Source organism: Phocoena sinus, chromosome 10 (assembly GCF_008692025.1).
Source record: "Phocoena sinus isolate mPhoSin1 chromosome 10, mPhoSin1.pri, whole genome shotgun sequence".
Lineage (NCBI taxonomy): Eukaryota > Metazoa > Chordata > Mammalia > Artiodactyla > Phocoenidae > Phocoena > Phocoena sinus.
Genome location: NC_045772.1, coordinates 77,499,845 through 77,518,708, shown reverse-complemented (window position 1 = coordinate 77,518,708; position 18,864 = coordinate 77,499,845). Strand labels below are relative to the sequence as shown.

The window sequence follows — 18,864 nt, the reverse complement described above, 5'->3', positions numbered from 1 at the left end:
TCTGCAAAGATGAACAAAACCACTAGGCTCAAATCACTCAAACACAAATTAATCTGTTTACCCCTCTTTACCTCCTTGCCTCCAATCTGAACCCAATCTTCTCCCATTTCCTCTGGGACCTTGCTCCATAAATCTCTATTCTATATATTATTCATTAAAATAAATTTTGAGTCTTATTACACACTTATGGTTGACAATTTGTAAAACTCTTTCCTATATTTTCAACCTTTTTCTCCACTGATTCAACCTCAGCCTAAAAATATTTCCCTCAGTTAAAAAACAATCTTTTTCAGTAATGCTCTCTAACTAACGTTCATTCTTTTCCAAGGAAGGGTCTTCATTCCTTGTCTCTACTTCCTTACTTCCTATTTGTGCTTCAGTCAGCTATTCCTAGGCTTCTGCCTTCATTTCCCCCACTGAAACTGCCAACAAAAAATGAACACGAATCCCTTAGTTGGTATCTAAGGTATATACATTTGATCTATGCAAGAGACAGTTTTAGTTATCTTAAAACCTCTCTCTGGTATCTGACACTGTAACATAGATATAGATATAGATATAGATATATAGATACATGTAGTTTTGCAAGATGTTACCATTGAAGGAAATTGGATACGGGTACACAGGACCCATCTGTATTATTTCTTACAACTACATGAGAATCTACAATTATCTCAAAAAATAAACTTTAACTTACAAAATATATAATTTAAGAAAGAGATGATGTTCCCATGAAAACTTTGTATGCTTTGAAAAGACTCAGTGAAGACAAGTTACTCAAAAATAATGTTGTCAAATTAGTGATGTCTGAGACAACAGAAAAACAAACAAAAAAAACCAAGCAACTGATTCTGCTCTCAGATTTCTTTGCAAGTGTTTTAAAGTTGCTTTCCCTAAACTATATCTTTAACTTAGAAACGGCTCGTTGTTTATGAGTCCCTTTTTTTTTTTACTACTATGCACAATACGAGAGGATGTCTGTATTTATTAACACATTCACCTTGTTTAAGGTAGAATTTGAGCGAGCTGTATTGTCTTGTTGTAGTATCATGGTTTGCATACGGCTTACCTCTCTGTGCCTGTTTCCTCATCTGCTTCCAAAAGCTACTGTGAAGACTAAATGATATAAATACATTGCCCATGGTACATGCTCAATATTAACTATTATGATTGTATTTTATTAAGGAGAGAGACCTTATTCAACCTTTGATAAATGAGACATAGTGAGACAGTCTCACACTATGCCTGACACATATTAAGCAATTAATAAGTAGTGAATAAATGAATGAATGTGAGAGAGATAAGGGGTCTGAAACAGGATATGCACAGTAGGAATAAAGAAGGTAGGACAGATATGAGACATGTCGCAGGCTGAAGCATCAGAAATTTGTGACTGATACACAAAGTAGCAAAGGGAAGTCAAAAATGATTCTAGAGTATCAGGCTTTGATGACCTATGGGAAAACGGAAGGAGTATTATATTTTGGAGGGAAGATGAGTTTGTCTTTGGACATGTTGAACTCGAAGTGCTTATGGGTTATACAAGTGGAGATTTCCAGTGACGATCAGAAACTGACTTCTGGCTCTCACAGAAAAGCTTGGTGAGAAGGAGGAAGCTATGGCAGGGGGTTAGAGGAAGGAGAAAGGGATGGAGTTAGAGAACTGTGAGTCATCTGTGTATATAGGTTAGTTGACACCATAGAAATGGATGACATTATCCTAGAAATATAGCACAGAGGATAACTGGCATGATTACAGCTCAAATTACAGAAAGCAATTTTCACTCCAAGCACTGCCACTGTGGCCTTTTTTGAGATTTAACATTTCAGTCATCTAAACGGAATATCACACAGTTGTCCTCCCCATCTGTTGGCAGCAGCTCAACTGCTGGTCTGTGTTAGCAGGCTTGAATCTAGTCCATACGGTAAAGACAAAATGGGAGTTAAAACCCAATGCACAAAAGTCTCTACCTGTAAGTTTAATGATATATCTCTTAAACCATTTAAATGATCTGTAAGTGAATACAGTACGTTAATTTTGATTAAATGCCTCTACTTCAAAAGGGTCTATATTGGCAGAGCTCTACATCATAGCACCTGAAAAACAGGCAAGAGTACGTACATACATCTAATAAATGTAAGGTCTTGAGTATTTTGTTAGTATAATAAAGTCAACGGTATGGTAATCTCCTTTAAACTGTCACATGTAACCAAAAGCCCTGAGTAGAATTTTCTAGAAGAATGACAGACCTCTCAAAGAATTTTTTAAAAACAAAAAATCAGTATATATAAGCTAAAGTAATAGGGGGTTAGGAAGTTTCTGATCAGAAGCCAGAAACTTCCATCTCCAAGAAACTAAAATGGTAGTAGTGGGCGGGAGGCATAGAAGCTAAAAGAGTGGTATTAACTAAGACTGAAAATGAAATATGTACTTTCAAATCAGTTTTTTCCTCAAAATGTTCTGTTCCTTCATTTCCTCAGGCTTCCCCCATTTCACATTGGAAAAGGAGTCATCCTGTTCAAATTCAGGACATACAAGAAATGATAACTTATGACAGCCTTAACTGGGTCCAGTTTATGCAGTTCACAGTGTTTATTCTGCTCTAGTAAAGCTGAGTAGTACATCTAAAACATCAGTGTGCAAAACAGCAATGGAAAATACGGTGAAGGCAACCACACCTGAGAACTAAAGAAGAGCAACGAGTACGGTAAGAAAGGCCGCGCTTGTATTTGGACTCAAAGCCTGGCTCAGGCACTACTGCTAGTGGTCTTAGAAAGTCAATCTCCAAGAGTCCCAATTTTCTTATCCCCTAGAAAAGCATCTACCTCACCAGGACCACTGTGAAGATCAAATAAGATTACACAAATGAGAGTACTCTGTAAATTATGAAGTGAAATGCCAATATTAGTGAAAGGTGAAAGGTTTTTACGGTAACTCTTCCATGTGTTATCCCGGGCTTAATGATAATTAAAGCAGACCCTCAAGCTCTAGCCAAGGAAAGACAAAGCAGGGTTAAGTACCATAGCAATCTACCATTTTATCTTTAAAATTTTTAACAAAAAGCAATATGTACATTTAAAGTTCTATAGTAATATGCAGAATGAAAAATACCTACTACAACCCCTTTTCCTTAAAGCCAACACTATCAAGTTTTGTACATACTACCAGGAAAAAAAAATAATTCAAGTAATCACTTTAGGAATTTTTACATAAATGACATTTTGCACACACTGATCTATATTCTTCTCTTCTGACTTAACCAATTTCCTACTGATGGGCATCTAGGTTGTTTCTCCAGTTCTTGCTGTTATAATTAATGCTATACACAGTATCTCTATGCATGTACCTTGGCATAATTCCAAAACTACTTGTAAATTCCCTAGCAGTGGAATTTCTGGGTTAGAAAGCATATACTTTCTCCAAAAAGTACCAATTTTATTACCATCTACACTATGAGTGCCCCTTTTCCCACATGCTTGCCAAAATACGCACTTTACATATGCTTACTGTTTTTTTTTTTTTTTTTTTTGTAAGCGCATATGAACTGTCTCTTCACTTCCGTGGCTCCTTTTTTGGGCCATCTTTTTCGATTTTCTCCCACTGCAGGCAGTATTTGTCTTTTGACATTATTTCCCCTAACAAGTTTTAGGGGAATAAATTCTATGTGTCAAGTTTATCCATCTTTTACGGCTTCTGGGTTTTGTGCCCCACTTAGAAAGCTCCTCCCTACTTCCACATTGGTGTTCTCCCCCACAAAAATCATGCTACTACAAACCCCAAGATCAACAAGCCCCACCTCTGCATTCAAAGCTTCCAATCATATTTAGGTGCCACATTCTTAAATATCAACAGTCAACAAATAATCACAAGATTCTGAGCAAATGTAACAATACAGATATGAGACTAGGACAAACGAAGTGCAGAAATAGACTACAGAGGGAAGAAAACTTTAAGAAAACCAACTATCCTTAGACAATAGTGCAATCACAAAACAAGAATGGAATACACATGTAAGGAACATTCAAGATAACAGATGTGTACTTATAAATTTTAAACGCAGCAAAAATTTAAAACTCTGTAAAAAGGTCAGAAAACAAAATCAAGGAAATCTTCCAGAAAGTGAAACTTAGAAACAAGAGAAAATATGAGATTAAATAACTTGTCCAAGGAGGTTTAGCTTCTGAATAGTAAGATTTCCAGATATAGAACAGAAAAAAAAACAGAAGTGTGATAGAAATCAGAGAAATAACTCAAGAGATTTGCTCTCAGCAGATGAAATGGATAAAATGGATAAAACTGATATACTTGATGTGTCTGAACATTGATCTTTGTAGCCCCTGAGCCAGGTACAAATCAGATAACCCACCTATTTGGGTTTTATGGTAAATTAAAACCCACCTAAATTAATAATTTATTTCAACATATAAGGCCCTTGAAATAAAATGAATAAAAGAATAATGCTTAAGAAACTTACAATTAGTGAGCCTAAGGCCTCTTGATATTGATAATGGGTAACAATATTTTATCATCTGGCATTCAGAGTCTTGCACTGGTAGCAAGTGAGCTGTACCTACGTTTGTCAACACTTGCCCAAAAGCTGAAAAATGAGGACAAAGATATCAGCCTAATCATTCAAGTGGCAATTAAGAATACCCCTGAGATAACATTAGCAAGTGGAGGACCTGGAGAGACAACTCAAAATTTTTTCATCAAAATAAAGTGTTTGGCGTGGGAGCAGAGTGGAATTCATATGGAAAAACTTTAACGTCTATATGCCAAAAATTATCTGGCATATAAAATACTTTATGCCTTGTAAAATACATAAAATATCATCCTAGTTATCACAAGGATCACAACAGAACATCAGTCAATAAAGGAATAAAACTTTGCAAACAGGGAAGACTGAAGTATAAAAACACAGTATGTGATGTCAAAGCACTGTAAAATTGTAGCTATTATGGAGTTCAGAGAGTTTCAATTTAAAAATGGAATGGTTGACAAGATACTTGGTATGGGAGGCAAGTGAGCCAACCTCTCAAAAATATTTCCTGCTTTAAATACCTGCATTTACTCACTAAATAACTTTAGAGGAGGTAAGGGTCAGTTGTTCACAATTCTTAAGGGAGAATTCATTTAACAAAAGACTAAAAGATTGGGGCTTCCCTGGTGGCGCAGTGGTTGAGAGTCCGCCTGCCGATGCAGGGGACACGGGTTCGTGCCCCGGTCCGGGAAGATCCCACATGCCGCGGAGCGGCTGGGCCCGTGAGCCACGGCCGCTGAGCCTGCGCGTCCGGATCCTGTTGCTCCGCAACGGCAGAGGCCACAACAGTGAGAGGCCCGCGAACTGCGGGGGGAAAAAAAAAAAAAAAAAAAAAAAAAAAAACTAAAAGATTTAAAGTGAAAGGAAACTCAGAGGTGAATTTATAGAAAATCTATCTATAGAAAATAGAAAAACTTACTTTATCTCCCCTATCTCCACCTCCCGTAAGACAACTAAGAATCTATATATTCAGAGATACATAGTAATTTTATGGAATGCTTTTCCACTTCAGTCATACCTACAACAAGATCCTCTCAGTAAAATATAAGTTCCTTATACAAGGTCCCTAAATGTGCTTTACTTATCTATGGATCCCCATTACATCTCTTGCAAAGGTATCTAAAATCTGCATGTGTACATCTTTCTGTAAAGACATCTGGACTTTTACTAAAAGCTTCCAGAAGAACTGTGTCTTCAAAAGTTACACTGCTTCAGAATGAAAGATCTTGTCCATTCATTCCTTAAGTCTAAGAATAATTTTCTAGTTTATTGTCTTTACACTTAGAGAAATAGTATTTCATTTAAAATGCTCTCCTAAAACATGAGTATTATCATGAAGGGATACCCTAGTTAATGAATCTCTTCCTGTTGGACACTTACCTTAAAAAATACAAAGAGTCAGGCTTCCCTGGTGGCGCAGTGGTTGAGAATCTGCCTGCTAATGCAGGGGACACGGGTTCGAGCCCTGGTCTGGGAAGATCCCACATGCTGCGGGAGCAACTGTGCCCGTGAGCCACAACTACTGAGCCTGCGCGTCTGGAGCCTGTGCTCCACAACAAGACAGGCCACGATAGTGAGAGGCCTGCGCACCGCGATGAGGAGTGGCCCCCGCTTGCCACAACTAGAGAAAGCCCTCGCAGAGAAACGAAGACCCAACACAGCCAGAAAAATAAATAAATAAACTGTGGGGTTTTAAAAAAAAATAATTTAAAATTAATCAATACAATCATAAATAGCATGTAGGTCAAATAATAAAGCATAATTTAAAAAAAAATACAAAGAGTCATTCACAATATTTTTTCAATAAATGTCGATCATGTGCAGGACAAAAGACTAAGCTGAAGACCCTAATGCAGCAGAAAACAGTGGCTAAAAAAGACTGAGGAAGGCCTCATTGAACTTGATCAACAACTGTTCTTAAACTTCAAGTTTTCCCCTCAAGCATTCAATCATATTTCTGCTTTCCTGCATACTTTTCATTTTGTGTTCTGGACATAAAAGCCATGAACTAATTTATTTAACTGGAATACTAATATCCCTAACTGACAAAGTACCTACCATGAATTGAAAAAGTCCTGTTAAATAGTGAATCACATTACATCCTCTATCTTGAGAGCACTATACTAACACTTAACACCACAGAATTAAACATGGCTTAAGGATTTGATTGCTGAACCCACACCTAGCTCAAAAATATTAACCATAATAATTCAATGCTCTTACATCTTCCTGAGATTATTTAACAACACAGAGTGAGCGGAGGATCAAAACAAGAACTTTCTGCCTCAGCAAGTGACTTGCTTGGTTGCAAGCTAAGAATGCCCTTTCTCCAACCCTTAATAAACTCTGGAATATTCAGTCAAAATGTTTATTTTGAATTACTATTCTTTAAAGTAATTGAGAAACATATTATTAAGTTCTTAGTAGTAAGAATCATATACAAACTTAAATTGAGACGTGAGGATGTATGTCTAGAATGGATACTAAACTCTGGCATTGCCTGCTACACTGCATACAAGACAGTATATACACACAGCACCCTAAAGTTTTCCGAATGAGAAAAACACAATTACAGCATCTAACATTTATTAAATGCTTATGTGCCAGGCACTGTGTAAAGTCTTTTGGATAAATTCTTAGTTGAACTTCACAACTGCCCTGAGGCTGATCTATCATGCCCATTTTGCATTTCGGAAAATGGTCTTTAAAAAAATCTTTGAGGTATCATAACTTGCCCAAGATCAGTTACTAAGTGGCAAAATCCACACTCAAATACAGCATTGCCCGACCACAGACCTTTGCTTTTTGATGACTAAATATTTTACCTACTCAAATTAAGAATCCACTAGAAAGCATAAGCCTTACTGATGGTGGACCAGTAAGTAGTATTACCCATGTATCGTGTACTGTACCTTGTATTATTATTCATATAGTAGGTACTTGAAGATAGCTAGCTAAAGGATAAAACACCCTACTGCAAAACAGCTTCAAGGAGAATATGTGATTTGGCCAGTGGAAAACATGAAATCTTTTGATGAATGATATGTATAATAACAGAGAAAAGTAACTCTAAAAGGAGCTGTTATATATAAAAGGCTTATTTTAAAATAATAGTATGAACCCATGAATAGATTCCCATTCAAAAGTTACCAGTGTGAGGGCTTCCCTGGTGGCGCAGTGGTTGAGAGTCGGCCTGCCGATGCAGGGGACACGGGTTTGCGCCCCGGTCCAGGAGGATCCTACATGCCGCGGAGCGGCTAGGCCCGTGAGCCATGGCCGCTGAGCCTGCGCGTCCGGAGCCTGTGCTCCGCAGCGGGAGAGGTCTCAACAGTGAGAGGCCCGCGTACCGCAAAAAATAAAAAAAATAAAAAAAAAATAAAAAAAGTTACCAGTGTGAACACTAAAAATTAAACATTTTACTTCTTAACTAAATGTTTAATCAAGTAAGAACACTGAAGGTGCATGTAACTTTTTTATTGAGGCACAACAAGGCATTATAACTTGCCTGAACTTGAGGCAGTTAGTTTAGTAAGCTGAACGTTAATACAGTTAAGGATTAAGTGCAAACAATATACATTCACAGCTTGACTAGCGAGGCTACATCACAATTTATAAAGTGCCAGATTAGTGCTAATTGTCATTCAGCTTGAAATTTTTCACCATGGGGAGGAAAACAAAAAAGTAAGGACCTCCTCCTTCCTCTAGGAATGAAAACATTTTCCTAAACCAATCTGTCAGAAGGGCAAGGACTACTTTTCCTTTATTCCCACTAATCAGAACACCATATCCTTTTATTGTCAATTCTGTACTGACTTTCAATCTTGGTAAAGAAGATAGCCTGAAAACGTAGAATATTTCCAACTACTTCCATAAATTGCTCCTCTGTGCAAACGTAACCATATCTGGTCTCCCTGGAACAGCTGAAGAATTGCATGATTGCTAGCAGTTTCATGGTCTGGAGCACCATCATTGGCATAGGCAGATACCAAGACCTCTTCATTCTTCATGAGGTTGACATACAGTGGCACATTCACTGCCAGCTTTAGCATGTGAAAAATGAAAACGTAAGTGCCATTCACTGGGCAATTAAATCTACCAAGCTGAAGATCAAAAGTTTCTCCCAAGTTGTTCAGAAGAAGATCAAACACAATAGGTTGGTCTAAAGTTCCAGGGGCAAGATTGGAGGTTCTGGCTGCTGAGAAGGCAACTCGCATCTGCTGAGGCAGGGGATACACGTGTACTGGCAGTATGGTGGCTGCTGGGTTTGTCACTGGCACATCCACAGGGGTCATGCTACGGGAGTCTCCTTGTCCAGAGTCACCACTGTTAAAGGTTTCGTTGTCTCTTTCTGGGCTGCTCACCTGAGAAGAATCACTCCACCCTGCTGTTTTATTAGCAACAGTGAGTTTCTCATAATGAAGCAGTTAGCTTTGAACACAATATTTAACATTAGTCGGCTACTGAAATACAGATAAAAATACATTTTATAGTAATTTTTTTTAAAAAGCAATAAAGTATAGCTACAGTATACTCTTCTAGATTTCTCTGACAATAGGCTCTTCTACTACTATTCTAAAGCCAGAAAGGACCTGGATGATGATTTTGTCCAATAGCCTCATTTTTTTTAATATTAAAAAAATGAGGCCCCCAAAGGTTGGATAATTTAACAGTAGTTATGGTTAGCAGAGTCTAAAACCCAGGTGTGAACACTCTTTAATTCTTTACCTTTCTCCCATAATTCTGAGTTCCTAATTCCTCAGTGATAAATCTACTCTAAGTATCTAATGGAGAAGGACTCAAGAAAACAGATTACATAAAAGTAGCAACTTCTGGAACTACTAGCCTACTAGACATTCAAACATATTTTGTTATGGTACTAAGCCCCATAATAAATGCTTGTTCTTTATTTCTAAGTTAATGTGGTATCATAAAATTTTAATGTTTTCAGTATTGTACAAAAACACTGCTCAGATAGAGGGCAAAGATAATGTGAATAGTGGCTACTTTCTTAAAAGGAAAAGCTTCTCTTTTCTTGTGACAAAGTTAATCTTCAGTAATTCTTGATCTTCTCAGTTACACTGAACCTTTTAATAGTACCTTCACATTTTAAGAAGTATTAAAAGTATCCTGCTTTTGTTCAAGTCATTGTGTCTTAATTGTTGTTTATTCCTATCTATCAATGTACTAAGGGGCACTGGAGTATCTAGAAGTGCCCATTATTCCAAAACCACCATCCTGATATATCACCTGAAACTATATCAAGTTAGCATAGTGAATATGTATCTAAGGTAAAATTATGGTGTCAAGCAAATTTAAAACACATACACACGTAAATTGACAAATGATTTCCACAGCCTTTCTAGTAGTCTAATATCTCCCTCAGATCTTCAGTACAACATTTAAGCAAACTGAAAACCTCAAAAGATAAATGCTAATATACTTTGGGGAGAACTTGACAAAGGATAAAGAAAGATCTAGAGGTATGTTTTGGGTAAATAAACTCCTCAATTAATTATCCTTACCTCTCGAATTTGCCCGAGGACCACCAGATGTTCCTCCTCGCTTGTAGCACTGCTGGAAATTATCCTAAAATGAACACATCATATTTACCTTAGCACCAAAAATGCAAAACAGTAATTAGTTATTATTGGCAGATGAATTTGTAAGACTAAGTCCTCCTAGCCCTTGGTCTAGCCTTCTCCAGCAACCAAAAGGGCTCAGATGACACCAAGAAAAACAAATAAAGCAAGAGTCACAGTAGCAATATTTGCTTCATCTGTTAATTAACCTGACAAATTAGATATGTTAATACTTGCAAAAACAAGAAAGCATTTAGAGAACACTACGTAAAAGACACAATGCTAGGTAATGAGGGAAATTCAGAAATATGTCCTGGTCCTCTGTGCCTCATCTCAATATAAAAGGAGATGACAAAGCAAAAATACAGACAATTTCAGTCTTCCTCTATTTATAAACCAAAGTGTGAAGACAATTACAAACTATGTTAGGGTTTGGTTTTGTTTTGACAGGGAAATTGATAAGAATTTAACGTATGAACATATTATTGCCTGGCATCTTTAAGAAAAAATGTTCAAGAGGCAACATTTCAAACTGACTCCCAAGTATGGTGAAAGTCAGCCCCCATGCAAGTCATGAAAAGAATAATTAATGATGCAATCAGATTAATATCAATACATGTAATAAAAAATTTAAACAGGACAAGAATGTATACAGTAAAAATAATAATTAATTTTCCTACCCCAAACTCCTAACCCTCTTCCCAACAGCACTACTATCATTGATATCTTATGTTTCCTCAGGAGGAAATTTAAAGCAGCACACAAAAATACTAGAATACTGGTATTAAGAACAGATAGCTCCATTACTGAAAGACCACATTAATCAAAGTTTTCCCTGCACACATAGTACGTGACAATCAAGTAATAACAGTTAATATTTGCAACCTTGATATATGCAAAGCACTTATGTATATGACTTCATTTAATCCTCAGAATCCCTCACAGAGTAATCCTCAACACTCCAGAGTAAGATAAGTAACTCAAACAGATGAGTCTTCACCTAACAGATAAGGAACTAAAGCTCAGAAAGTTTACGTAACAGGCCCAAGGTCACACAAAGAGGTAACTGGTGAGATCAGGGGTCAAACCCAAGTCATTTAGGTGACCTGGTGTGTTTTCCAAGGTGTGTTCTTCAATATTGCCTCTGTATAGACATCTATCTTACCTCACGTAACCGTAAGCTCCTTTGTATATTAACAACAGAACTCAGTAAAATACCACATACATACTTAAAGGCTTGTAAAACTTCAAAACTGAAAATGCTAATGTAGTATAAATTCATACCCATATATGACCAATGACAGGGAGTTCCCAAGGGCTGTTCAAGTGGAATGTCTACCATCCTCCTATCAGTCTTTTATCATATATAGTAAAGAAAATCTGCTGAACTAGTCAATCAAGAATAAACCAAAAAAATCAAACTTACAAAAACGGACTTTCCTATACTTGATATCTAAAAAAGTTAAACTGAAGGCAACATAGTAAAGACCATGGGCTCTGGAGTTGAGAAACTTGCATCTAATCTTAGTTCTATCATTTACTTGCTGAGTGACCTTAGATAAGTTACTTGTTTCTGAACTCCAGTTTCTCTTATAGGATGGTGGAGTAAATGAGTTAATGCCAACTTAATAAAGTCCTTAAGACCTCCTAAGTTCCATGTAACAGGCAGTTCTCATGTACCCTACTTGGGTTATTAGAAAAGCTTCCAGATCCACTCTCCATAGTTACAAGAGTGTCTTTACAAAACAAATTACGACTCTGCTATAGTTTAGTCACCAGCTTCACATCAATTGTACTATTGTTCAGTTATAACAATTATTCTTACCCTTTGGGAATAAGGTGTTCCAGGATACTCTCTAGCTTGGAACTGTAGCTGGCTATAATTTCCATTGGAAATTGAAGGAGGTCCTCTATAGGTATCAAAACCTAATAAATAAACAACTTACATAAAATTATGGGCAAAATTACACTAAACTCTTAAATAGTCTGTTCTATATCACTTGGAAAGTTAAATTGATCCTATAAAGCCATCATTAGATTTATGCCTTCTTTAAGCAAACTCCATAATACTGTTTCCACAATAAAACACACATTTATAAAAATATCACAGACTTCAAACAAGCCAACTGTAGAAATTTTCTATTGCTGGGATACAGGTGGGGTTGGGAAAGGATGGTGGTTAAGGCCTTGGTCTAGAGTACTTCTGCTAATACCAGCAGTGACTAGAATACTTGGAACCATATCTAACTTAAAAGCGTATCACTATTATTGTCTCAAAGTTTTCATCTGTGGTATACTCTGATAACTAGGAAATGGGCACTGTCGTAAATATGACATGTTTTGAGCCAGCCAAGTCAATTAACAGAAGAAAGAAATTATTCAAATATGAAAACCAAAATTCATCCCTGGAAAAATACCAAAATGCTCAACCTTTCACTTCAGTAAGTCACAGGATCGATCTGTTTTTCATTCAAAGAGTTCCTCTGTTATAGACAATAGACATATTAGAAATACCACATTTTGCAGGAATAGGGAATTCTCTACTACATTATAAATGGAAACCACAAAAAGGAACAAGGTAAAGTAAAAACAGTTTGAGTCAAGTAAACATACAAATTGTATTCAGAGCATACCTTTATAACCACCAGGGGACCGATACGAATTGGTTAGTAATCTCCCACCACGAGTACATCCTCTAACAGATCCCCGGCTATTGACAAATGGTTGAGAGGGTCTGGGAAATACATTCGTCTGTGCTGGGTAAAAGGCAAGGCTACCATTGCTTACTTGAATAGTTCCATCAGGATAACTTGCTGCTTAAGGAAACAGTTTTAGAGTCCAAGAGTTAAATGGTAATAAAAGTTTAATATTCTTTATACTTAGAAGTCAGTGTATATCAAAACCTTTAATACAACTTTCTCCTTTTAAAAAAACAGATGCTATAGATATGTATGTGTATATAGAGAGACACAGATATCTCTCTATATATATATATATCTAAGTAATAAAATATTATTCAGTCTTAGAAAGGAAGAAAATTCTGACACATTCTACAATACAACATGGATGAACCTTGAAGACATTATGGTGTTACAAAAGGACAAATACTTATATAAGTTAAGTATTTAGAGCAGTCAAATTCATAGAGTAGAATGCTGGTTGCCAGGGATTACAGGGAAAGGGAAATGGGGAGTTAAGTGTTAAATGGGGAAGATGAAAAATTCCTAGAGATGAATGGTGGTGGTGGCTGCACAACAACCTGGATGTACTTAATGCCATAAAACCTGCACACTTAAAAATGTTTAAAATGATGAATTTTATGTTACGTATATTTTACCACAATTAAAGGAAAAAAACAGGCTAAATATGCCAGATCGAGGAGTAAAAGAAAATGAACTCTTATTAATACTGTAATTGCAAAGGATTATGACAAAAAAGTATCCTTTATGTAAATCACCTGCCCTATGTTTTCACAGTACAGGTGAGAAGAGAATGAGGTCATCTGTGGCTAGGTCCAGGGATTTACATTTACTACCTCTTGTGATTAACCAAGCAATTCGTTTGCTCCAGCTTAAGTTTTAGAAAACCCAATAGGGGCCTGAAATACCAACAGTAAAAATCTACAAGTGCTTCTTAAATTGGGAAATAACTACAAAGTTGCTGTTCTTTCATGTACGTATTAGAATAGCATGAACAATCGAAAGTGTCTCCCATCTCTAATCAAAGAGTAGAATAAGCATACTAAATTATACCTTCACATTAATCAATGCTTTATTACAAGAGGGAAGAAAAAAGGCCAGATAGCCATCTGTGCTAACACGGAGTTAACAGAATGGTTTCAAAACCTTCATAGAAGCAGCTGGATAGTGCCTTATGCACCTCTACCACTGTTGATGGTAATCAAAGCAACCAGGTTTAAAAATAAAAGCCTACTTCAAGGTTAAATCAACCATCTAAGTTCTACCTCTACAAAAGTTAAAAGTAATAAGTGAACTTAACTAAAGAGACGAAAAAGCATTAAGTGTTTCTCAATACTTGAACATGTGAAAAGATAAGGCTTACTAGTCAAGAAAGAACATCTCAAGTGTCACTACAGACTTGCTTTCCTTTTAATTAGCTCTCATCTAAGTCTTCAAAATATGATACACAAAGATCTTACCAGTCTCTTGAGAAAGGACAGTTTGTTCTACATGTATAGCTGGCAGTTGGCACTGGGGTGGTGTCTGTGTACTTGCTGTAGTAAAACTTTGATTGTAGCCAGGTGAATAAGGGGATTCTTTTATTTCTTGTTCTTTACGTGGAGGCAGAGGTGCATTAACATTAAATACCTTAAAAGACAGGGTACACTGAGTCATTTGTGAAGTTTTATAGAAAACAATTAAAGGTGACATTCAGCAAAACTCTGCAACATTCAAAAACTTCTATTTGATGGGCAAAGGACTTGAATAGACATTTCTTCAAAGAAGATAAATGGCCAATAAGCACATGCAAAGATGCACAACATCATTAGTCATTAGACAAATATAAATCAAAACCACAATGAGATTCCACTTCATACCCATTAGGATGGCTATTACTTAAAAAAAAAAAAAAAACCCAGAAAATCTAAGTATTGCTGAGGCTGTGGTACAGTTGCCACCCTCAGTGGCAGGGCAGTGCTGGTGGGAACGTAAAATGGTGCAGCCACTGCAGAAAATAGTACAGCGGTTCTTCAAAAAGCTAAATGCGGAATTCCCATTTACCAAGTAGAATTACCAAGTAGAATATGATCCAGCAATTCCACTTCTAGGCATATACCCAAAAGGACTGAAAGCAGAGACTGAAATATTTGTACACCAATGTTCATGGCATTATTCATAATAGCCAAAAGATGGAAACAACCCAAGTGTCCATCAGCAGATGAATGGATAAACAGAATGTGGTACATACATACAATGGAATGTTATTTCACCATAAAAAAGAATGAAATTCTGATCCATGCTACAACATGGATGAACCTTGAAAATTCTACGCTAACTGAAATAAGCCAGATACAAAAGGACAAATACTGTGATTCCACTTATATGAGGTACCTAAGAATAGGTAAATTCATAGAGACAAAGTAGAATAGAAGTTACCAGGGGCTAGGATGGGGGAGGGGACGATAAAAAAGTTCTGGAAGTAGATAGTGGTGATGGCTGTACAACACTGTGGATGTACTTAATGCTGTTGAATTATACATTTAAATACGGTTAAAACAGTAAACTTTATGTTTATGCATATTTTACCATAGTAAAAAAACCAAATTTCTATTTGATTTCTGACAGAAGTTAAACAAGTACAAAAATTAACTCTCCTGCCATTACATTATAATAATGCTTACTGAGAATGAAAGCTATATAGGGGAAAAGGGTACTTTTTCAGAAACTGAAAACAAATGAAAAAATCTGCCATTTACTGAATTTCTACCATGTAGCTGGCAATGATCTGTCCAGACTCTGGTCATCATCTACAATACAGCACTTCTGTTACTCTCTAGCCCCCTTATCCTGCTCCATTTTTCCTCACAACACATAGCATCTGATATAATATATATATGAATATTTTTCTCTCTAGCCCTCCCACCTCCATAATAAAGTATAAGCTTCTTAAGCACAAAGACCTGTCTATTCTCCATTGTTACAACCCCTAAGAACAGTGCCTGGCTTCATAACTACCTGTTTATTGAATAAATGAGTAAGCAAACAAGTAAGAACCAATTTATACTGGATAGAATCCAAACAGGTAGAGAAGACAGACTGGCATGAGCAAAAAGGTATTGTGATGCAATGTGGCACCCTGCAAGGGATCCTGGAAAAGAAAAAGAACACTGGTGGAAAAACTAGGGAAATCCAGATAAAGTCTGAAGTTTTACTTAAAAAACATAAAAATAAAGTAGGATAAGTGCTATTAAAAATTTCCAAAATACAATGAGAAGACACACCAGGAGCAAGTAATCAGGACACAAAGATTTCAAAGCAGAATAAAAATCTGGATGTAATTTTTTCACTGAAAAACCCAAGGTACCTGCCTCTAGAAACAGGCAATTATTCTAAAGGTTAACTGACTTGTTTTATTGTTGCTGTTGTTATTATCATTTATCATTTTTGTCTCTCCCTTGCTACACACACACACACTAGAATGTAAGCTTCATGATAAAGGGGACAAATCTGTATTATTCACTTCCTTACCCCCAGTATCTAGAACAATGCCTGGCATACAGTAAAACAATGCCTGCCTCGAAAAATATATACGGTGAGTGAATGAATGAGCCATAGAATTGGAAATACCATAATTTAGTCAATCATTGCCCAGTTAACAGACGTTCAGATGGTCTCCAATTCAGATTGGTTTTGTTGCGATTGCCTTCTAGTGCCGTTATATACAACATATCTTCAGCTACTGAAGCATATCCTTAGCTACTAATCCCTTTGTTCCTGTAGTATGGATTCCTCAAGGTGAAACTTCTGTCACGGCTTTATGCCCCCTTTTTAAAAAATTTTAACAGGAAGTGCCTTTCCTAAAAGGTAGTGATGATTTACTGTCACATCAGCAGTGTATAAAACTTTCTTATTTCTTTCCCCACTCTAGATAATGTCAACTGTTTTAATATTTTCCAATTTGTTGAATGAATAATTGTATTTCATTTCAAATTAAAATTAAAAATCTTAAAACACACACCACACAAAAAAGGTATTGTGACAAGAGTGTACAAGGCAAGCCCAGGGGACTAGTCTGGCAAGTTATACCAGACTTCAAAAGTTACTGAGTGTCAGGCAAAGGACTTTCAATTTCATTCTATAATGGACCAATATTTGCTTTTCATTAGGAATAAGAAAAAGTTAGTAAAACCAATGTGGCAATACTGTGTAGGATGGATTGACAGGGATAGAGGGAAAGCAAGGACACAAAGCTGTGCTACGTGACCAAGCAGGAAGTAATAAGATTAGTGAATTCAGGGGTGTGAATTCACCAGACCATCTCCCTGCATTGTGCCTGCTTTCCACTACCAACTCCACTGGCCCCATCCCACCACCATCACACGAAAGTACCTGGAGTGGGACATGAAGCACCATCAGGAAAGGTACTTATTGGCTAAGACTTTTTGCTTTTTTCTAAAGAAAACTTTTATACTTATTCTATGTTTAGAGAATAAACATACAAACCTAGTTGAAATATCACCTTAAAAAGTTTTAAACTACAATTTGTAGCGGAATATGTAATTCAAAATACCATAGAAATCTGAACAATTCTCCAAAACCCAGATGAGATGAAGATGAAATCAAATGAAAGTTTCAACAGTGATAGAACACACAAGTATGTGTCCTGTATTTCAGGTTATTGATGCCATGGAACATTACTACCGTGATATTAGTCATGGTTAGTATTATTAAGCTATTTACAGAAAATTATGTTTCTCACTCACATTTCATTTATTTAATATGGGTCCTCAGCTTTCCCTGCCACTAATTTTCAGAGGGGAAAATGCCCTGATAAAATTTCCATTCAAAATTATTGAGGCTTTGGATTTAATACTCTTCCCACACAAACAATATTTCCATTGGACAAATGCAAATTCTACCAGCCCAAAAAAGAGTAATAGAAAAGACAAATTTTTTCACATAGTACCTAATATAAGAGATGTAAGAGAAACAATAGCTTTTTAACAGGAATAATGAACTGCAATCATCATTCACGTTTCATACTCACTGTCTGCATGGCTTGAAAGGGTGCTGTGTTAATGGTTACTGAACTACTACTTGCTGGAGGTGACTGGAAGCCCTGTTCAGAGCCCTTTGACATGGGAGGATTTGGAGAAGCTAGTGAAGACGGTTTCTTGCTTGGGGGAACTGCTGCCTAGGGAGGAGAAATGCAATATCAGCCAATCACCTGCCATACAATAAACAGTTAACTTACACTAAACCCCAGACTGGCCTAAGTCAGCAAGTCCTATAGGACGACATTCGGACACAGGAATGCAGAAGAATAGCTTTTGCTTACAATTTCAAACCTCAATTGCTGAGGATGCACACTAGCATTTGCTTTGCACGGCTTGCTGACTAAGTGAGAATCTTACTATTAATCAGTCTAACAGACGAGGGGCTGAACTTTTTATGAGGACCTAGTCCTTTTCAAACCCTGTAATGGTATTTTCCAGTTCGGAATCTAGTATTATTCCAAATTTATACAGAAGAATTAGGCTTAAGAAAAACCTTGGGTTAGTTACTTAGTCAGTGTTAATTTTTCTCTATTTTAAAGTCTTATTAGTGGATTCCTCAGTCAGCTGCCTAAAAAAAGAAAACCAAACCTGAGCTAATCTTAACTAAGGGAATAAGCAAGTCCTTAATATAATAGATTATAAAGCCAAATGCTTTAAAAGATATGAAAAAACCAATACCAATGAGATTCTGAAGCAGACAGCTGTGACTCACTAGGTGGCAAACACTTCCTCTTCTTAAAATAAGGAACCAAGTAATTTTAATTTAGACCAAGTCAACACCATAAAAACTAATGCTTACCTTTATTTTCTTATACAATGAACACAAATTCTCATAATAGTTAACCAAAAAATAATAAAACCTAAGAATTGCTAAATTAATCCAAAAAATCATCCTATCTTGCTATAATCTATCTCAAGGATTTGCTCAAACACAGCTAAAACTTGCACTTGAGAATTGAGAGGAAAAACGTAATACTGTCAAAATACTTTGACAAACTTAGGCAAAA

The 18,864-nt window shown here is 36.4% G+C and overlaps 1 protein-coding gene across 22 annotated transcripts in view; it reads right to left on the bottom strand.

Annotated features, from left to right (window-relative positions):
• Window positions 1-7,998: 7,998 nt before the first annotated feature.
• CAPRIN2 (caprin family member 2) overlaps window positions 7,999-18,864 on the bottom strand; it is a 42,160-nt gene continuing 31,294 nt past the window's right edge. For 7 of the 22 annotated variants that reach the window (XM_032645881.1, XM_032645875.1, XM_032645877.1 and 4 more), the window contains 6 exons: window positions 17,848-17,994; window positions 14,279-14,447; window positions 12,753-12,935; window positions 11,945-12,045; window positions 10,063-10,126; window positions 8,000-8,924 (listed from right to left, as the gene is read on the bottom strand). In XM_032645881.1, the coding sequence (XP_032501772.1) occupies window positions 8,356-8,924; window positions 10,063-10,126; window positions 11,945-12,045; window positions 12,753-12,935; window positions 14,279-14,447; window positions 17,848-17,994 (1,233 nt within the window). In that variant the 3' untranslated portion in view covers window positions 8,000-8,355. Of the gene's footprint in view, window positions 8,969-10,062; window positions 10,127-11,944; window positions 12,046-12,549; window positions 12,936-14,278; window positions 14,448-17,847; window positions 17,995-18,864 lie in introns of all 22 variants that reach the window. The other 15 variants (XM_032645874.1, XM_032645889.1, XM_032645890.1 and 12 more) reach the window with 13 other exon arrangements.